Here is an 18,595-nt window from a genome sequence, read left to right on the forward strand (position 1 = left end):
GCAACTCCAGGCATTTTGAACCGAGGCCGTCCACAGCGTCAGCTTTGTTGCAAGCTGGAGTGGTGATATTTTGCTTTATGAACACCAGTGCCTTTGGGTTACTGTGAAAAACAACACAACTACTGCATGCACTGTGTGCTCAGGTACTGAACACAAAACTCCGCCGTAGCTGTGAGCGTAACGTGGCCCAAGAGCCCTTAGAGCAGCTCCACAGATCCGAGCGCAGTCTATCCCAGATGACAAGCACCACCTTGCAAGAGAGCACTGACCGCCCAGCTCTGCATTTGAAAGAAAAAACGGAAGGGAGGGTTGTTTTTCTGGGTGACCATGAACCACGCGGGGTTTGGCAGGGGCTGGAGAACAAGAAGGAGGCAGCGTGCGAGCCAGCCTCCACTTCTGCTCGGTTTCGCTCGGAGAGGCGGTTTGGTTGGGCTGGATCAGGAGCGGGCGGCCGGTACCACGTGGGGCGGGTGCCATCTGCAGGCTGCAACGCGGCCTGAGCGCCGCCCCAGCCCCACGGCACGCATCCACCCGCCGGGTGGGAAACCCTAACGGCGCAGCCGAGGGAAAAGCTCAGTAATGCAGAAAGACTGCAGACCCATGATTCAAATCACAAAACCCTTCATCACAGCGAGAGGGATTAGCCGAGCTGTTTCCACAGTATCCCAATTCTGCACCGGCACAAGTGCGGTGATGCTCTCCGTGGGCAGGAGGAAGTCGATTGCTGGGAACGCCAGAAGGAAGGAGAACGACCTGTGCCCTCTCTCTGCATACACAGAGAACAGGAGGAAGGTTTCCAATACGTGCAGTTCAACTTGATAGCACTGAAGCGTTGGGAGATTTTGGAAATGCAAGCCAGGTACGTTTTCCAATAAGAAGGCACACTGGTTTTCAGGATAAAAGCCCTGAATAAGGAAAAATTATAGAGTCTAAAATGAAATTATATTTGGATTTACAATCATAACTGCCTGAACCTTGTACCTCTGTACTGGGCACTTATTAACCTCAAATACTGTGTTCGGTTTCGGGCCCCTCACTGCAAGAAGGAACACCACACCTACACCCAGAATGGTATTTCTGTGATGGTATCTTGATCCCTACCTCATGGATAATGCCTGACTACGGAATTTCACTGCGTGGTAGCACTGTGCCTGAGGTTGGCATTTTCAGGGTGGCAGCCTGTGAACAGTACCAGCACTGGCTGAGGATTCGATGCAGGTATATACAAGATAACAAACCTCCCTCCCAGGAGCTCAGGCTTTTTAGTCCAAATTCAAACATTTGCCATCTGTGTGTTCCATGTAGAGTAAATACAGACGGAAAAAAATTGCCAGAGCACTGTCTAAACAGCAGTTATGAGAGAAAGGGACCCCAAATTATATTTCCTATTGCCCACAATGCAGCGCTCCAAAATCACTGACATTTTCAGAGCACGGCTGTACGCAGGAATGTGCTCTAGCTGGGCCGTGCCTGATTGGATCATTACACCCAGATTTATAAATCTGTGCAGTTTCTAATCAGACAGACAGGGAGCACGTTCCACCTCTCAATCTAGTGCCTTGGCAGGTCAGTCAATCAGAGCGTTTCTCAGCACAGCAACCCCAGATAAGCGACTCTTCTTTACACGCAGTTAGGCAGCACTGAAAAACGTGAATGTTTGGCCCACTGTTGAAAATATCAAAACAACTCATCAAAATTGCTTCTAGTCTGACCTTTGAAAATGCCTTCCTGAAACAGTAGGAGATAAGAACAAACACAGCTGAGCCAAAAGAAGGTAGATTTTGGAGAATAAATTTATACCGTATGGCAGGGCTAAGTGGGGTTTTTCCAGAGAACTGCCAATAGCAAATACGACTGCTTATATTGTCATTCTCACCAGGTATGTCAGTACTATACTTTTTTTTTTTTTTTTTAAATAAAACAAGCACAGCTCTCTTGATTGTTGTAAGCACCTGTAATTAACATCGTGATGAGGAAAATGGGCCAACTCATGAATTTGTTTCAGGATTTTAGCACATGTGCCTTATTATATGGCTGTACTGGGAATAAGCAATGTCAGTTATCCAGCCTAGCCATGCCAAAGATGCTCACTATCCTGAGAAAAATTACAAATAATTGAACTTAAGTTAGACTTAAGTATCAACCAACTCTAAAGAGTTAAGCGTCAAGACGGAAATTAGGAAGAATAAAAGCTGGTCATAGTCAAAGTAAGGAGGAAATTTATTCCCTTACCACAAAACTGACCTTACTAGAAGCTTCTGCAGGAGAATTCCAGGTGTGATAAATTTATGGCCTCCCCTCTTACCCTCGCTATTACTCTTTCCAAAGCAGAGAGTATTATATTCTCAAGTCCTTGACCTCAGATAAAGCCTGAGATTCCTTTCACTTCCCCTCAGCACGTGTCCCCATGTCCATTTGCCAACACCACATTCCAGTGTCACACTGCAGACAGTCCTCATAAATTAGCAATGGTATTCTGGTGTGAATGCACTGGAGAAAACTATTCCTGTCAAAGCCAGGGGAAAAAGTAATCGGGTTTGACTTGTGTCAGTTATTTCTAATTAGGAGGCACCATTAACTTCACACTCAGCGTGCAGAACTGGTCATGACTGTTCACAGTTGTCCAGGCAAAGGAATGAGATGCTCATTGATGGTATCACATAAGATATAAAAGAATCAGATTCAGAGGCACCTAAGAGATTGTGTACCCATGCAAACTATACTTTTTTCTTTCCTCTCGATCCTCTTCCCAAATACAGACCTTCATTTGAACACATATGGTCATCTAGTGAACTAGATTCTTTGCTCTGAATTTGGCTTTGTGAAGTGAATGGAAATCTGTCTGAAAGTTGTTCACAGACAAGCATGCTGCTATAATATACCAAAATTTATGGGAAAGCCTTGCTTACATTGTGCTATGAGGAAAATATAATAATAATCATCATAATAAATAATGTCTACCTGTAATGATTGCCTCTCATTCCAACACACACCCAGAACCCCCTTACACACAGTACTCTGTATGTACTCTAGGAAACAGTGGAAGGGTAGCTGCCCTTGCTGCAAACACACTGGCGTTTCCCCTGTTGCTTTACTACCTGCTGCTTTCTACCTTATTCTCAAGGTCCTCAGTTGCCACTGCAGCAGTTGCTATTAATTTTTCCTATCACTCAGACTCATAACCAACCTCCACTATGCCCCAGCACTTTGTGTTGCTGTCCCATAAACCGCTTGCAATTTCTCACAGGCTTTCAGGCCTTCCTCTGACCCAATGCAGTGATTTTCCGATTACAAGTCCTGCTGCTACCATGCCCTTGCAGTGCACTACGCCAGTTCCAAAGGTGTGAAGAGAGCAGCGTGAATATACAGGGCCCCAAAACAGCAATGTTTTTTTCTCGATATACAAGAGGAGTAACAAAAATCAAGCCAGAAAGCAGAAGTGTCTGATTCAGACTCTTACCTGTGCTACCTCTTCAAAATCATCATGTCTTTTCTGCAGCGCACGTGCTCTGTGTAGCGACTTCCCCACTCCTGTATGTTTACTCAGAAAGGCTTCCCCGTGATTTTCAATCCAGTCTAGTACCTGCCAGAAAAGAAGAACATCCAATTATTATCTCTCTTGTTTCAGCAGCACTGAGAAATTCTCAAGGTGAGGCTGAAATAGCTGCAGAGGTATTGCTTTGTGCTTGCTATGGCTAAACGCAGGCACATCTGTCAAAGTCCATTCCAGCTGGATAGAAGATAAATGCTTATGGATGTTAGTGGTAAATTAGGATTATTGGATTTTTACCATTCAATTTATTTTGAATTGTAGATTAGTTACCTGAGCCTGGCAGATAATAAATATTTGCTTTCACATAAATTAATTCTGGCTAACAGGAATCAGAAAACTGGAATCTTTTACAAGGACCTCTTCTTAAGTGCTCCTTGTGTAAACTGAAAAACAGTGATAGCCAACTTCACATAAACAGCAGATTTCAATAAGCATCATCTTAAATGAGTCCAAAAGCATGATGGATTAATCAATTAAAACTATTTTGATGTGGGGACAAAGTCTTATCAGAGTAACTAGAATGAAAAGTTTAAGAATCCTTCAATGCAGACCATAAAACATTGACAGTATGCACCTTACAAGTCTTTCAGGTTTTCAGTTCCAAATAAAACTGATCCTCATACAAAAGTAAAGGGACACATCTGATATTCTGAGAGTTAAAGAGGATTTTCTTTTAAAAATGGATCAACTGTATAAGCATTATCTATTTGGACCTTCCTCTCACAGTAACACTGACATCAAAATTTAGATCAAATCTGTTCTTGGTCTACTACAAGCTGGAAAAATAAAAAAAAACCCTGAACTTGACAAAATGCACCTGGGAAATTTCAGGATGTGATCTCCAACCTTCTACATCTCTTTCCCAATATGCAGAGACTAAGAAAATAAATAGTACTAGATCAGTACTGGTATTTGTGTTAGTAGTTAGGACTTCATTCAGGTAGGAACCCTGCACTCACAGTGAGTCGTTGATCCTCACCGCTGCTGATGCTAAGGGACTAGCAAACAGTAGCTGGTATTTCTGCTACACAGAGGGGCAAAGACACTGCCAGCATCCCCAGGACAGTGCTACTACCACAGAGTGCTGCACTTGCAAACAGCCTGAGAGCTGCCTCTCCTTTCCTTGGGCAGTGCTGGGGTGTGAGCAGCAAGCACGGCCCCAGTGATGCTGGGCAGGGGCTGTGGGTGCCTTGCAGCTCGGGGCAGATTGGCCAGAGAAGGGCTCTGGTACCAGGGCACAGAACCAGGGTGGGAGGGAACTGTCGTGTGAGGAGCCACTTGTCTTAGGTGAGGCTGACAAATGAGCAGATATCATTGAGTAAGCATAGAAACCTAAGACTGGAAAAATGGAAGATGTGATTTTTTTTTTTATTTCAGGCAAGTAAAGCTATTTCATGGCTTGGTTGTACAGAATCTAAACCACCTGGGCTTTGAGTCTTTTTCTGAACTGCAGATCCCAGGCATATTTTTATAAGAAGTTCCAAGTACAAACAAAGCTTTATACACATATACTTATTTCCCAACCCTACTTCTTTGCTGGAAAAAGCAATGTTTTAATTAATATTTTGTGCTTACAAGGTATTTTTCACCCACAGAGTATAAATCATTTCACACAATTGGCTATCAAAGCACTTTATGTCCTGCAGGGACAACACACATTTGGCCTAAGTGTCACCGTGGGGACGAGGAAGCAGGACCAGGTGTGTTGGCAGTTCAATCATTGCTTCCTGCTTCCCTTTCTCTGATGACTTGTCTCCCATTTGCTCTGGGGAGAGAATCCCAAATACATTCCTTCAAACTCTGAGCGCCACGTGCCAGCTGGTAGTCTAAGAGCTTTTCTGCAATATATTCTTGACCAGGAGTCTGTATATACCTTGTAACAACATTAATTATTGCAGAGTAGCCTTCCAGCATTTGTGTCATTAACAGCCTTTAAATAATTCCATTAACATCCTCTTTATTCTTGTCAGGAATTTTGAACTTCTCAATTAAAAATGGAACCAGGTCAAAACTCAATTTTAAAAAAAGTGTCATCCAATGAGGCCTCATTTTAATTTTTTTTTTTTTTAATGGAAAATGGCTTTAATTCAAACAATGTTTCATATGAAGTTAGTATGCAGTACGTGCTTTTTATTTATTAATATTTGATAGCCACTCACTGTACTTCTACAGCAAATTATTCTAGTCACACTTTCATGCTTATAGCATTAAAGTAGTAATCACATAATAATAAAATTTTTAGCTGAACCAATGTTATGCTGGGCTGCTTTAGTCACTGTTAGATGGTTATTGACAGAGACTGTCACTTTTATTTTTTAAACAGATGATTTTTTTACATGCTTTGACTCAAAACAAGAAATAAAACACATGATGCCCACTTTAAACAACATTTAAGAAAAGGGCAATGATTCGAGGACTGGTCAAAATATGGATACTTTACTCTCAACAAAAAAAACCCAGCCAACCAAAGTGATAGAATATTAATCCATAAGGAATAAACCTTTGTTCCCGGACTCATCCAAGAGCTGGTTATTCCATACTGCCTGACACAGAAGGGCACCACCATCTGGTGATTCATCAAACCCTTCCTGTAACGTGAATGCTTCCCTCTGAAGTCATTTATGCAGGTATTGATCAGGTTTTCAAAACCTTTAGTTTGTAAGATTAGATATAACATACCCCTTGAGGTGACAAAATTGTACATCCACTTATTAAATCAACAGTACATGAGCATACAAGATTAAAAAAAACACAATCTATAAATCACTCGCTAATGACACTGGCTGTAACATCCTATTTGACCACCTCTTTCTTATGCCATTTCTCTGCTTAGAGTCCCATTCCTCAGATTTCACAGACCTTATCTGCTCTTTTAAAGGTTCTGGTTCAAATTGTTCCGTAAATTCTACTCCTGCAAGCAACAAACCACAGCTATTTAAAGAATAACTTGCTTAACAGCATTTTCTATGGCTCTGAAACCCTGATAACATATTTGACCACTCCAGCGTTCAGTGCATTTTTTTTTCACAACTGAACTGTGAAATACATAAATGCTGTAGTTTCATTTTGCATAGAAGTGGGAAAAAATTACATAATATGTATTAGGAGTCGAAGTGAATTGCCAAGGTATCCCAGGAAGTTGGCAGAAGACAGGATGTTAGTATGAGGCTCTGATAATCCAACAGCCCAAACGATCAAAGGAATCCTCGGCATTTATATGAGCAGATAATATGTTTTTCCTTATATAAAGCATTTGCCATTAATATGCTCACAGTAATTTGCAAATGTGGAGAAATACCACAGCTTTGTTTCCATCATACAAGGCACAGCAAATATGCACTAAATGAGAAGCTGAGGTAGGGAATAACTGAGCGAGGAAAGCAACAGCCAGAACATAAATCTGGGTGGATAGAAAACACTCCCCGGTGAAAACAATGAGAAATGTTAAGCAATTAGTCTACGGCAAATGCAGCAACAACTCTGAAAGGTCACAATAAAAACCTGAAATCACCAGCACTTGTAAACATCTACCTGTCAGCATGTTTGGAGACATTCGCCCTTACCCTGAAGAAAGGAAATGTCTTCAGAACTAGCGTAAGTGTGCAATAATTCAAGATAAACATTAACATTTCAATTGAGAGCATGGCTGTATATCTTACTCTATTGCCAAAAATTAACATCCTGAGATACAGTTAGCCACAGAAGTTACAGTGACTTAGCTCACATAATTTAATTGCTTCTTAAAAACATAAACAGCTTGAAGATGCTGTTAAAAATGCAGTTAAGTGTTTTCCAAATTATGTCTTCTAACTTCCTTATTGTCCTTTATTTCCAAGATATGTTTCTATTTATTTATTTAGAGCTAGAAAAATGTGGTAAGTCATGAATTATTTGAAATTATAATACCATGCTACAGACAGATCCACCATCTCAGGTGTTTCTTGAAGCAAAATACGTATTTTGCTTCAAAACACCTTATAAAACTGCTGTATATGGCAATTCTCTTTCCAGTATGCATTTACTATTCTACTTCCACTAGTTTGAAAGCTGCTCAGGAGAGGGGCCAGGACCGGCTTCCTGCTTTGCAGCTCCTGGCACAGTAAAGCCTGATCATGCATGACTGGAACTGAAATACAGGCTGACCACTGTGTGGACACACTTCCCACATAGGGCAGCATTTTTCAACCAACCCAAGTTGTCCATTAATGCTGTCCATTAGATAATACTACATTAATGCATACATAGCTGAGTTCAAACTGCAAGGCACATCTCTAAGCGTGGATAAAGCTGCCTCTGGAATTGCCTAGGAAACAGACATCTTCTGAAGGGACTGTGGAATAATAGTGTCTTGGTATTTTACCTTCACCTGTGGCAAAATCCCATCCCACCATCGCTGCTGGGGAGTTGATTGAGGTACTGTTTCTGCTGTTCCTCCACCCAGTCCCATAAGATGTCCACAGGAAGCAGTAAATGAGCTGCTTTGTTTACTCTGATGGTAGCTTGCATGGGCCTCCAGAAAGTGTGCATCCAAGGCTAGGAGGTGAGAAGGAGGCTCCCTTTTTTTTCTGGATGGAGATTCATAATTCTGTGTTTAATTCCCAGCTAGTAAAAGTTTATAAAGTATCAGGCTCAAAAGCATGCAATGTTTTCTAGTAGTCTGTTACAAGAAGGAGAGCAGAAACCAAATGCTCAAAAAGCATCTCTGAAGTCAGCAACATTTATTGGCAGTAATGCTGCAGGATACACACGTGTTAAAAAAGATGATGTTAATACCTCTTTTTTATTTCACCTAGTTTAAGATCAAAAGTGTTAGGAGCATTATTTTCTTTCTACCACAGTGTGCATGTCCTGTCTCCTTATCTCCTCAGGGGCACAATTACACACCCAACAAAATAAGCAGCAAACCCAGGTCACCAAGAAAATTAAATAAAACTCCAGTGCAATTACAGCAGGTTGAATGTGCTAGCTATACAGCCAGCTATTACACATGGCTGGATAACCACAAGATTCAAAATGCTACCTGGAGGAAGAATAGCCGTAACTGTCCCTTTTGAACGATCTGTGTAACTGCAAAAAGAGTAATAGTGGCAATTCAGGAAGGTTTCATCTGAGCACAGCCATTAGGAAGCAAGTGCTTAGAAGAGAAATGCTTCCAGAGGCCCCTCCACACTCCTCTGCTGATGATCGAACTCTTGCCTACGCAAGTCTAAGCCCTACGGCATACCTGAACTGCCAAAATAAATACTGCCCAGGTGAGGTCAGGGAAAAACGTACTTCAGGGTCCATTTGCAGAGAATAGGTGATAGTTTGCATGGGACAAGGCAGGAAAACGTGAAGAAAGAAAACAAGAATGGTTTTAAAGGAAAAAGTTTGTAGAAGCAATCAGGCAATAATTAAGCAAAGTTCTGGGATGAAAATTGCTCTTCCTCTAGGGCAATTTGCATGATGGGAATATGGCAAGATGATTGCATTATTACAGTTAGGGTCAATTTTTTTAATAGCTTAAAAAGTTAATATGATCTTTAAACTGAAAAAAGCAATGGGCACTATTTGTAAAGGGCAGGCTTTTCAGTGTAGCTCTGTGAAAACGAAGCCTCTTTCTGTAGGTATCTTTCATAATCAGTAAATGCAAAAACTAAGAAGCACCTCATAACTTCATCCGACTTAAAATTAAAATCTCCTTGGGAACCAACTCTTTCCTAGCAAGTCTCCATGCTCTGCTCCTATTTTACATGAATGCAAAATGTGAAAGGAGTAGTACATTCATTACTTTAAGGATCCTTACTTGTTGCTGAAGTTAGTTGAAAAATGCCTGCGTTTTCACACCTTTATATTGTATTTCTTTTAGCAGCAGTGAAAGAAGATGAAAGGCGAATGACTTGGAGAAGAACAGCGAGGTTTGCTCAAATATACCAGTCACTGAACCCTGCCCTCATCCCACAGGAAGGAGACGTGGAAGCTGGTGATTAAACCAGCACTAATAAGATGCAGCGTGTTGTGCTAGCAGCGATGGGGCACCCCCACTTCCGCATCTGACCCAGGCCCGTGTTGAACGGAGTCACTGCTGCTGCGTGACATGACCCATTGTAGTGCCTTGGCCGAGGGAATCATTTATCTCTGTTACTCTAAGACCCTCTGTTGTTGCCATAGTGACTCCTAAAACTATGTTACTCTGAAAACAGAAAATAAAATATACCATTTTACACTTTAAGCAGTTAAGAGTCCGAACTTGAAGTCAAAACAGTGCAAGCCTGGCATAATGCAAAGGGGTTAAATTAACTCTTTGCTAACTCTAACAGAGTTCTAATAAATTCCAGAACAATTCCAGTGAAGTACACCCAATTTATTCAGCTTTAAATGAGGCCTCCTTTCAAATAGGTGCGTAAGCATTGCCTAACTTTAAACACATGCACAGACCCTCCAAAATCTGCTAGGCTTATGCCACTGAAAGGAAGCCAAGCAGTATCAAGTTGCCACTGTGTGCACTTTATTGCTTGCTCTAGAGATATTACTGGGCTAACCAGAGTTCTGGTCTGATACCAGGAATTTGTATGGCACTTCAAAACTTGTGGGTTTTTAGTCTCATCACCATTTGCACTCACAAGAATCAAACCTTACCTTTACCTTTCCTGTAGCTGCTATTATGAATGCTCAGTAACTCCAAGGCCTTACATGTCTGAAACTTCTTTCCCAGAAACTTTGTCAAACATGCATTTTGTAACGAGGAAGTATAGTTAAAAGGTTCATGTTTCAGACTGTGTTTTCACGGATACTTTACGTCCAAAGTTCACTGTAAATGTTTTGTTATCCTGCACAGCAGCAAAATCCAATCTTTTCTGCCAAAGCCCTTCAACATTGTACAAGCCTAGTTAGTAACCCTGGCTGAACTATAATTTGCAGATACAAGAGAGAAATCTCTTCGCAGAAGAGAAATAATCCATTTTCTTACAACAGAAGAACTAGAAGCTACACATCACGTATGGATTCACGAGCAACGCAATTCAAAGCAGGGGTGCTCTCAGGATACCCACAAACGACTCCCTTCTTGGGAGGTAAAAGGAAAGGGTCCTCTAAGTGATGAAGAGTGCCCATTTGTCAGGGACATCACTGAATCTCTGCGTGGAGGAAGTAGCCAGTGTAGGACTGTCAACTTCTATCCATTGGAATTACATCTGTTCCTGGGTAATGTCATTCTGAGCAGGTTGGCATGGGCAGCCCAACTCCTGGGCTGCTATCAGGCACTCCAGGAGCATTTGGTGTCATCAACAGCACCAGAGAAGACAGAACAAACACAGAGAAACAGAAGAAAACAAAAAATCCCCCCAAACCCACAACAACTCAAGGAAACTTAATAAATCCTAATCCTCTCTAATGAATAAAATGCAGACCAAGTCTGATTTAAATTAAAATATCGTTTCTTTGTTGTATTCCAAATCATCGCCAAAAATAGATTTCTTTTCCCTCCTGGCCCTGTCACAGCAGGGTAATGTCAAGTAAAGGTCTAGCTGAGAAAACACACCAAAATACAAAGGAACTTATCCTCTGGCTTTTCCTGCTATTATTAATGGTTTATAATAGAACCCAAAACAAAACTCAGCCACTCTCATGTGTGGTTTTACCTCCTAATAAAACTGAGATCTTTTTCTCTTCTTTCTTCATTATAATTTTAAGTTGGTGGCACAGTAAAGTATTTAAAAAACCACATTTTTTCGAAGGGAATCACACCTCACATTTAAACCAGAAACACAATCTTTGGCTCCCATGACATTATTTTATTTCAAGAGACATCTATATCTGACTCTGAAACTCAGATCTTGTTCCCACTAAAATCCACAGCAGCGTTTCAACTGACTTCGGTAAACACGGATCAAAGACCCCATGTTTGTAAAGTTAATAGGCAGGGGCTAGTTATGCATCCAGTGGAACCTCAGACTCCAAACACAGGCTTGAACACCATGTTCTTTCCCATTTAGCAACTTCTGAACAAATGTAGCTCATATGACCGCGTGTTTCAGATAAGTGCACCCCTAACGTACAGAACCAGCTCTGCTAATGCCGGTCAGTAGTGGTGGAAGGTAACAGTGCCTTACTCTGCTCACTCTCTTTGGTTAAGCACATCAAATTATGCAAGAGTTTAAAGAAATAAGACAAAAAGCAACAAGGCCTTCATATCAAAAGTAGACTGGAATTCAAGGGATTTGGTTCAATGCCCAGCACTGCAGTTCAGCAAGTGGCTCAACTTCCCTGCCTCCATTCTCATTTCTAAAGTGACATTAACCACACTTATAGTCAAAACAAAGCTGACAAAGAAAGCATTTGGAGTAAACGTTGCCTTTTACTTTAGGTTTCTGCATCCTCTAGCAACATGTGGCTCCAAATTTGTCTGAGTATTCTAGGAACCTTTTCCAATACAGGAAGATATACTTAAATATCATAAATAGTGAACAACATCAGGGCAGCTGGGCAAGTGATTAGGCAATCAATTGAAAGACAGGGCTTCAACTGAGGTGTAAGCTGCCCCAAATTCACTGTGCTGTAGAAGCCTAATTGCTGAGAATTGCAGAAAATAATACAGCCAGCCAACCAACGTTTTCTGTATGTAATTCAGCTCAGATGGTCAGTCCTAAGAATCACTTCTTTCAAACTGGCTTGAGACCTAATCGGTGTATCCCACTATCACCAACCAAGCAATCTGAGGTTTTAGGGTGGGAGTTTTAGTGGGATTGGTTATGATGGGGGTTTATTTTGGGATTTTTTTGGTGTGGGTTTTCCCTCTCCCCCCCCTTTTTTTTTTGTTTTGTTTTGGTTGGTTGGGTTTTTTTTTAAAGAAGAGTTGGAAGCGAATGAGCAGAGCTACGCTCCTTAAAACAGTCTGATGATTGGACAAGAAAGATGAATTTTTATACTTCTTCAATCTCTTCTCAAGAAAGATCTCTTAAAATGCTACTACAGACAACCTTCCCCGAAGTCAGTCAAAAGTTTGTCATGGCCATTTTGCTTTTCCTTTTCACCACAACTCTTCCGTGTGGTGTGTATGTACTCAGCTGTGCCTGGGTCTCTTTCAAAAGCCAGAGAACTAATGCAGCTGCTATTAAGTATGATTTTTTAATCACTCCCTGATTTTCCCCTCTAATTACAGTTATTCCAAATACCACCACATAATTAAAGAGGTCTTTTCAAAAAGAAAAAACATGCAGTCCCTCTTACCCTCAAAGGGAAAAGCAACCTTACAGGCCTATCAGTACTTTTCTGCACAGTGCAACTAAATTAACAAGGAGAATTTAATGCAGAGCCAATTATAACATTTTAAAGACTTCCTTTATTCTCTTGTCTACATTCAACCAAAAAAAGAAGTCCCCATGAAATCAGATTGTAGGTGTTTTTATGAGCTTCCTGGACATCATGTGAAAGTTTCACCTCTGCACAATTTCTCATTTTAACAACAAAAATCTAACCTCTGCCTTTAAAAACACCCACTGGTTTGCCGTAAGCAGAACATTGATGTTCTGTTCTTTGCAGCAGGGACAGCCTTGCAAAGCACAGCTGATCCTAGTGAACACGTCTGAGTAAATTATACAACCACGGAGCCATGTGGGTCCACCGATTTGGAAGAGTGTCAGATATGAAAAAATACATGCACATAATCTTCTTCAGACTCCTCACTGCTTCTAGCACCCACAGATATCCTACAGGCCCATCTGGAAACAGGACTGTAGGAGTTTGTCCAGACGAGACAGTGCCTGCAGCAGGATCCTTGTTCATCAACAGCTTCTGCAGTGGAAATCACTACAGAATAACAACTCCTCCTGGTTACCTCCTTCTTAGCGGCTTCTGTTGCAATAGTATTCAAAACCAGTTAGTTGTTAAAGAGGTCCAGAGTTAACAGCATGATTAAGTGAAGACAACCTAAATATCTCCCATGGCAATAGCCTGACCACCACCAAGACTGTTCTCAACATTTCTAGCAGACTTGGAAGTTCCTGGTGACTTGGTGATGGAGGCCCTGGCTTGCAGTAGCATTGCTCTTCCAATCACCACTCCCCTCCAAGAGCTTTCACATTAGAGAAAACTTATAGACCTGTACAACAGTCACAAATACTCTTGCCTGACTCCAGATATGCCACCCTTCCACGGGCAACACGGCTGCTTGCTTCATGTCGTGATGAGGTGTGTGCAGTCTCTCACACAGCTGCTCCAACTTCCCTCCTTACCTTTTCTCAGGGTTACATGGCAGAAATAACCTCACGTCTGCTCTCTGCAGATGGCTACTACGTACTTGTACAGTTCTTCACATCTATAAACATAATTACGATGATTTAAGATTTGGAGAGGGGTGAGAATATGATGTGTTCTGGCCCCATCCACCTTCACTCCATGGAATGAAAAAAGCTGATCTCAGCCACAGTAATTAGGGAGATGCAGAGCGTAGTCACACCTCTCTCTTGGGAACAGCACGTTCCGTTCAGGGCTCTGGCAGGGTTGGCTGGGTGTAGGCTGGGCATTTTGAGAGCAGTACTTACCCATTTCCTCTGGGCAATGGCTGAGGTCATGCAGCCCCAACCAGCTCCTTCACTAAATTCTGCCATCTAGGGTACAAGCTCCCCAAAAGGAAGTGAGAATATGCATGCCTGCCTGACCCTGAGAAAGAACTTCTGTCAACTTAACATTGCTTTCTTTTAGTAAAGGTCCCATTCATCACTATCTTTTCTTGATTAAATGTTTTACTTGATAAAATTTGGCAACTGCCTCTCTAAAAACATTCCAAGTAAGAGAACAATAGACAGACAAATGAAGAACTAATGTTTAGTCCTTAATGCCTGGATTGTTACTAATGTTCCCAGAATATTGTTTTTAAGTAAATTAAATTTAAAAAAAAAAAAAAAAGGAAGAAAAAAATATCTGCAGGTTAAAAAACCTGTTATATTCTTTAAATGTCTGAACTTCTTTTGGAGCAATTTTCAAAGCTGCGTGTGGGTGGAAAAGCTATAAATAACCACATTTGTGCATGTTCCCTCTGTACAAGACGCGGTAAATGAGCTCTGCATCAGCACAGAATGATGCTGCTGTGCTCTGCACGAGACTTCCCAAGGTTGACAGGTAGATTATTTCTTTTGCAGTTATGCTGCTGGTGTTGCTGTTTGTGAGTCTTCACTTCAAAGCTCAGGAATCATACCTGGCACTCAGCTGTAGTGTGATGAATTAGCAGTACAACTAATCAGATCTGTCAGTCTCTTACCATTGGTAATAAGAAACAGAGAAATATTTTCTTACCTAGGGCATTGTTGTGGTTTAACTGTGGTTGTTGCTGTCTGCAGCACTAGTTAGAACAGTGATTTTGCTCCTTCTGAGGCTAATACGCTTTCCTCAGGTCTCCATTTCTTATCCCATGCTTGTCCTCTCAGATCAGCTTTACAGGGCACAAGCACAAGTGCCAGCTAAGTCAGGGCTGGGGCCAGCTCTGCCCTTGGGTCTGGCTTTCCCTAATCTGAGCTGTTGGCCTGGACATAATAAGAGCTTTCTGAAAGAATATCTCAGGTCTTTCACAGTTCAAGCAGATGGGAAGAACACTGTCCCAGGCAGAGTGGGCATCAAGGCAAGACAACCTGAAAAACGCATTCTTTTTTTTCTCAAGCAAATCTCCCTTTCATTTTCTACCACTTTAGCTTATGCTCTGGAGCTCCCAGGAAGAGAAATACCTGAGTACACTCAACATCTGGCCCAGCTTCTGCCTCGTGTGGACTAAAGCAGGGGATCTCTACAGCTCTTAAGCACCAACAAGTGAAACAATATCCTAATTATTAGAAAGCTCTTGTATTGAGTTAACAGTACTCAGACTATGCTATGACCACATGTCACAGCAGCTTTTTTAGTTCCTCAAATAATTATTTAGCATCCTCTGTTTCCTTCTACCTCTAGTAACTGTTGTGCTGCTATGGCATCACAGCAACAGAAAGCCAGCATTTGCAGACCTGATAACTAGAGACATCTGCAGGACACGGGTGACTTAGATTTCTGACTGGAAGCTCTGATTTAGACTTCTAAGGTGTTGACCTCCAAGTTGTTACTAATGACAGCTGTCATCACAGTGATTTTCATGTTTGCGAGGAAGAGCCTTCTGCTCCTATAGAGAAATATGTGCATCTGAAAGAGTGGGCCTTGGTGGCTTGCAAAGTATTTTCCTTGCACATGTCTGCTTCATATTTTTCCCAGTAGGACTGTCCAAAATGTGAAAAGGTCCCCAAGAAATACAGCAAGTACACAGGAGGAAAAAAACCTGAGCTATGTGAACTCTTTAGAAGGGTATGTTATCCTCAAGTATGTAAATAGAGCAATTGGTTTTAACTCTGCCAGTGACAGATGTGCCTACGGGCTTCAAGGGAGGAAACAAAACTAAGAGAGTGGATAAATTTAAAAAAAAAAACAAAGTCCAACCCTGGTTTGCTTTATGGCCCCTTTCAGTGCCTCAGTTTCCCTGTCTGTAACTCAAAGAAAGAAATCCACTGATAGATAAATGGCAGACAGATCACAGAATCATTACTGCTACTATTAAATGCTCAGTGGTAGCCACTAAACACTCAGGGCAGTGGAAACACACACAACCAAAACAAATCACCCTGAACACATTTACTACTGGTATTTTTCAGCTCCAGCTGTAACCAGAGCATAACTGTGTTAGTGTAGGCAGAAGTATAACAGTATAATGAATGGTAAGTCAGGTAGGCACATACCTTGGAAATACACTCCTCATCTACTCAGTAGGAAAAGAACAACAACCTACTTGGCTGGCTCCTTCTTTCAGTGCTCTAGGTCACCGTCTGGAACTGCTAACCACTGTACTAACTGGAGACTGTTCTCCTAATTTAGACATGAATTAAGACCATACCATCTACATTTTGATAGTATCAACCCACCTAAACTGTTACTAGCTTAAACAAGATGTTTAAAGGCAAATAACAATTAGAAAAGACTGGGAAAGCACGGATGAGCTTTACAACAGAGTAGTCTTTAATGCAAGCACTATGCCCTAGGTCCCATCTAGGCACTCCCCACTGTGCTTGAGTCGTCTGCTTCACCCCAGAGAAAGCTGCTTATTGACCAGGATATTAAATAAAGCACTGCTTTAGGTTACTGTTGGGAGCAGATGACAATCATTGTGGTTTAACAAGGCTTATAATCACAGCACACAGCAAAGACAGGTTTAGTAAGAGAACAAATCCCAACTGGGAGAAATGGGTCTTGGTAAGTACCTCATGCCAGTAGCAGAAAAAGTCACCAGGATGGTACAGCGCTGCCGTAGTCTTAAACACCCCTGCCTGGGTCAGAGCCCCTTGGGGCTGAGCATCATGCCACCACCTAGGAAAACATAACCTTTCCCCCACGAGGCTCTGACCTGATTTGAGTCTAGAGGCAAAATAGGGAAGTGAAAACCATGTGGGGAAGGAGAAATAGAAGAAGGATGAAAGAATTGCCCCAAATGCTCCATCAGTGACTTTTCTAGGATCTCTTCTTCGTCTTTTAAAAAACCAGCCTGATGTCTCAAACATTTTATCTCCCAGTTTAAGATACTCTACATGTCAGACTGTGCACAGGGAAAAAGGAATGCAGCACAAAGCTGTGTTTGGCCTCCTGGCAGGGCTCCTCTGCCACCGGTTCCTGCCCAGGGATTCAAACCTGTGCCACAGCATTTCTCTTGCTGTTGGGCCACTGCAGCATCTCTTCTGCTTGACTGCCCATCAATCACCGCTGAGGCAAACCGGCTACACTGGACACATGGTGTCCCAGGGCAGAGAAGGCACAGCTCAGTACTGCAAGTAAGTGGGGAAAGGGCTAAGTTGCTGGGTTGTGTGAGATGCTTTGCATGTAGCATACAGACCCCATGTTGAGCTAGGCAGTCCGTATGCAAGACAGCAGAGCTGTGCACGTTGGCATCACTGTGTAATCTACCCAGAACTGTATGGCTGATTTCTTTACATGCCATAGCAGAAATGGATCCTGTGAGGGTTTTGAAGGGTGAAAGGCCAATGACCTTACAGATTCACCAAAAGAGGCCACGGATAACGGCCATGAAAATACGTTTGTGAGGAGGCAAACAAATGGATGCTGAGCCCTGAGTCCCCTGGCAGACTGGTAGAGACAGTGCAATAACAAACTAGAATATATGTGCAAGCAGGACCAGACTTTGGAAAAGCCCTTTCAGGAAGAAAAACCTCCAGATGTTAAAGAGAGAAGAGGAGCCACTTCAAAGACTCCAGGAGTAAGTTGTGGGCAGAGTGACGGGCAGAAGTTGTTGGGACTTTCTCTAAGAGCAGCTTTTGAATGAAAAGTTCAGTTTCCCCAAACTGAGCTTTTCTATCAAAAACTACTTGTTTTCTTATCTTTTTCTCCCAGCTTCGTGGCTCCCAAAATATGGTGTCCCCTCATCCTGAACTTCCTTCTCTTCTGGATTTCTAACACCTCATGCTCTTTGAAAGCCCAAGGAGCTAAACAAGCAGCAACACTAACCCAAAATACATTTTGATTGTTTAAAGTTACTTTTTGCTGGAGGGAGAGGGGAATTAAAAATAAACAAAGTTTCATTTTGTGGTTCCCTTCCCCTCCAACTTTTCCTCCTTATTTGGGAAGGCAAGTGTCTCAAGGTCAGATGTTTTGTATGTTGCTGAAGCCAAAAATAAAAGTAATTTTCTCCATCCGTCACCACACGCTGCATCCAAAAAATCCAAAAGGCAAGAAAGAAACAAGTAAAGAACTATCAAAACAAAGGGAGGAGAAAGGTAAAAGACCAATGGACAGGCCTGAAACATGGTTGTTTTGCATGTTTTTTAAATTTGAAGGATATTTTTGTTAAAAGGGAACCAGAGCGTAACATAAAAGAAAGTTTATAGCTGTAATAGTATACAGGAGTTCGAGCCAACCAGCTCTGTCTGAATATGCCTGAAGGGTCACCCCAGCCTAGGCAAAAGCTTCCAGAACTACAATCCAAAGATTACAACTTTAAAAAACAATCAAGAAGCTTTGTGTAAGAGTTGCTTACGAGGAATATGA

The 18,595-nt window shown here is 41.8% G+C and overlaps 1 protein-coding gene across 1 annotated transcript in view; it reads right to left on the reverse strand.

The window, feature by feature from the left end:
• Window positions 1-605: 605 nt before the first annotated feature.
• The window catches only part of LOC104512871 (kalirin-like), a 269,469-nt gene continuing 251,479 nt past the window's right edge, over window positions 606-18,595 (reverse strand). The window contains 2 exon segments of the mRNA XM_010156032.1: window positions 606-905; window positions 3,461-3,583. Of these exon segments, the coding sequence (XP_010154334.1) occupies window positions 606-905; window positions 3,461-3,583 (423 nt within the window).

The sequence above is a fragment of the Eurypyga helias genome, unplaced genomic scaffold (genome assembly GCF_000690775.1).
Source record: "Eurypyga helias isolate BGI_N326 unplaced genomic scaffold, ASM69077v1 scaffold27, whole genome shotgun sequence".
Taxonomy (NCBI): Eukaryota; Metazoa; Chordata; class Aves; order Eurypygiformes; family Eurypygidae; genus Eurypyga; species Eurypyga helias.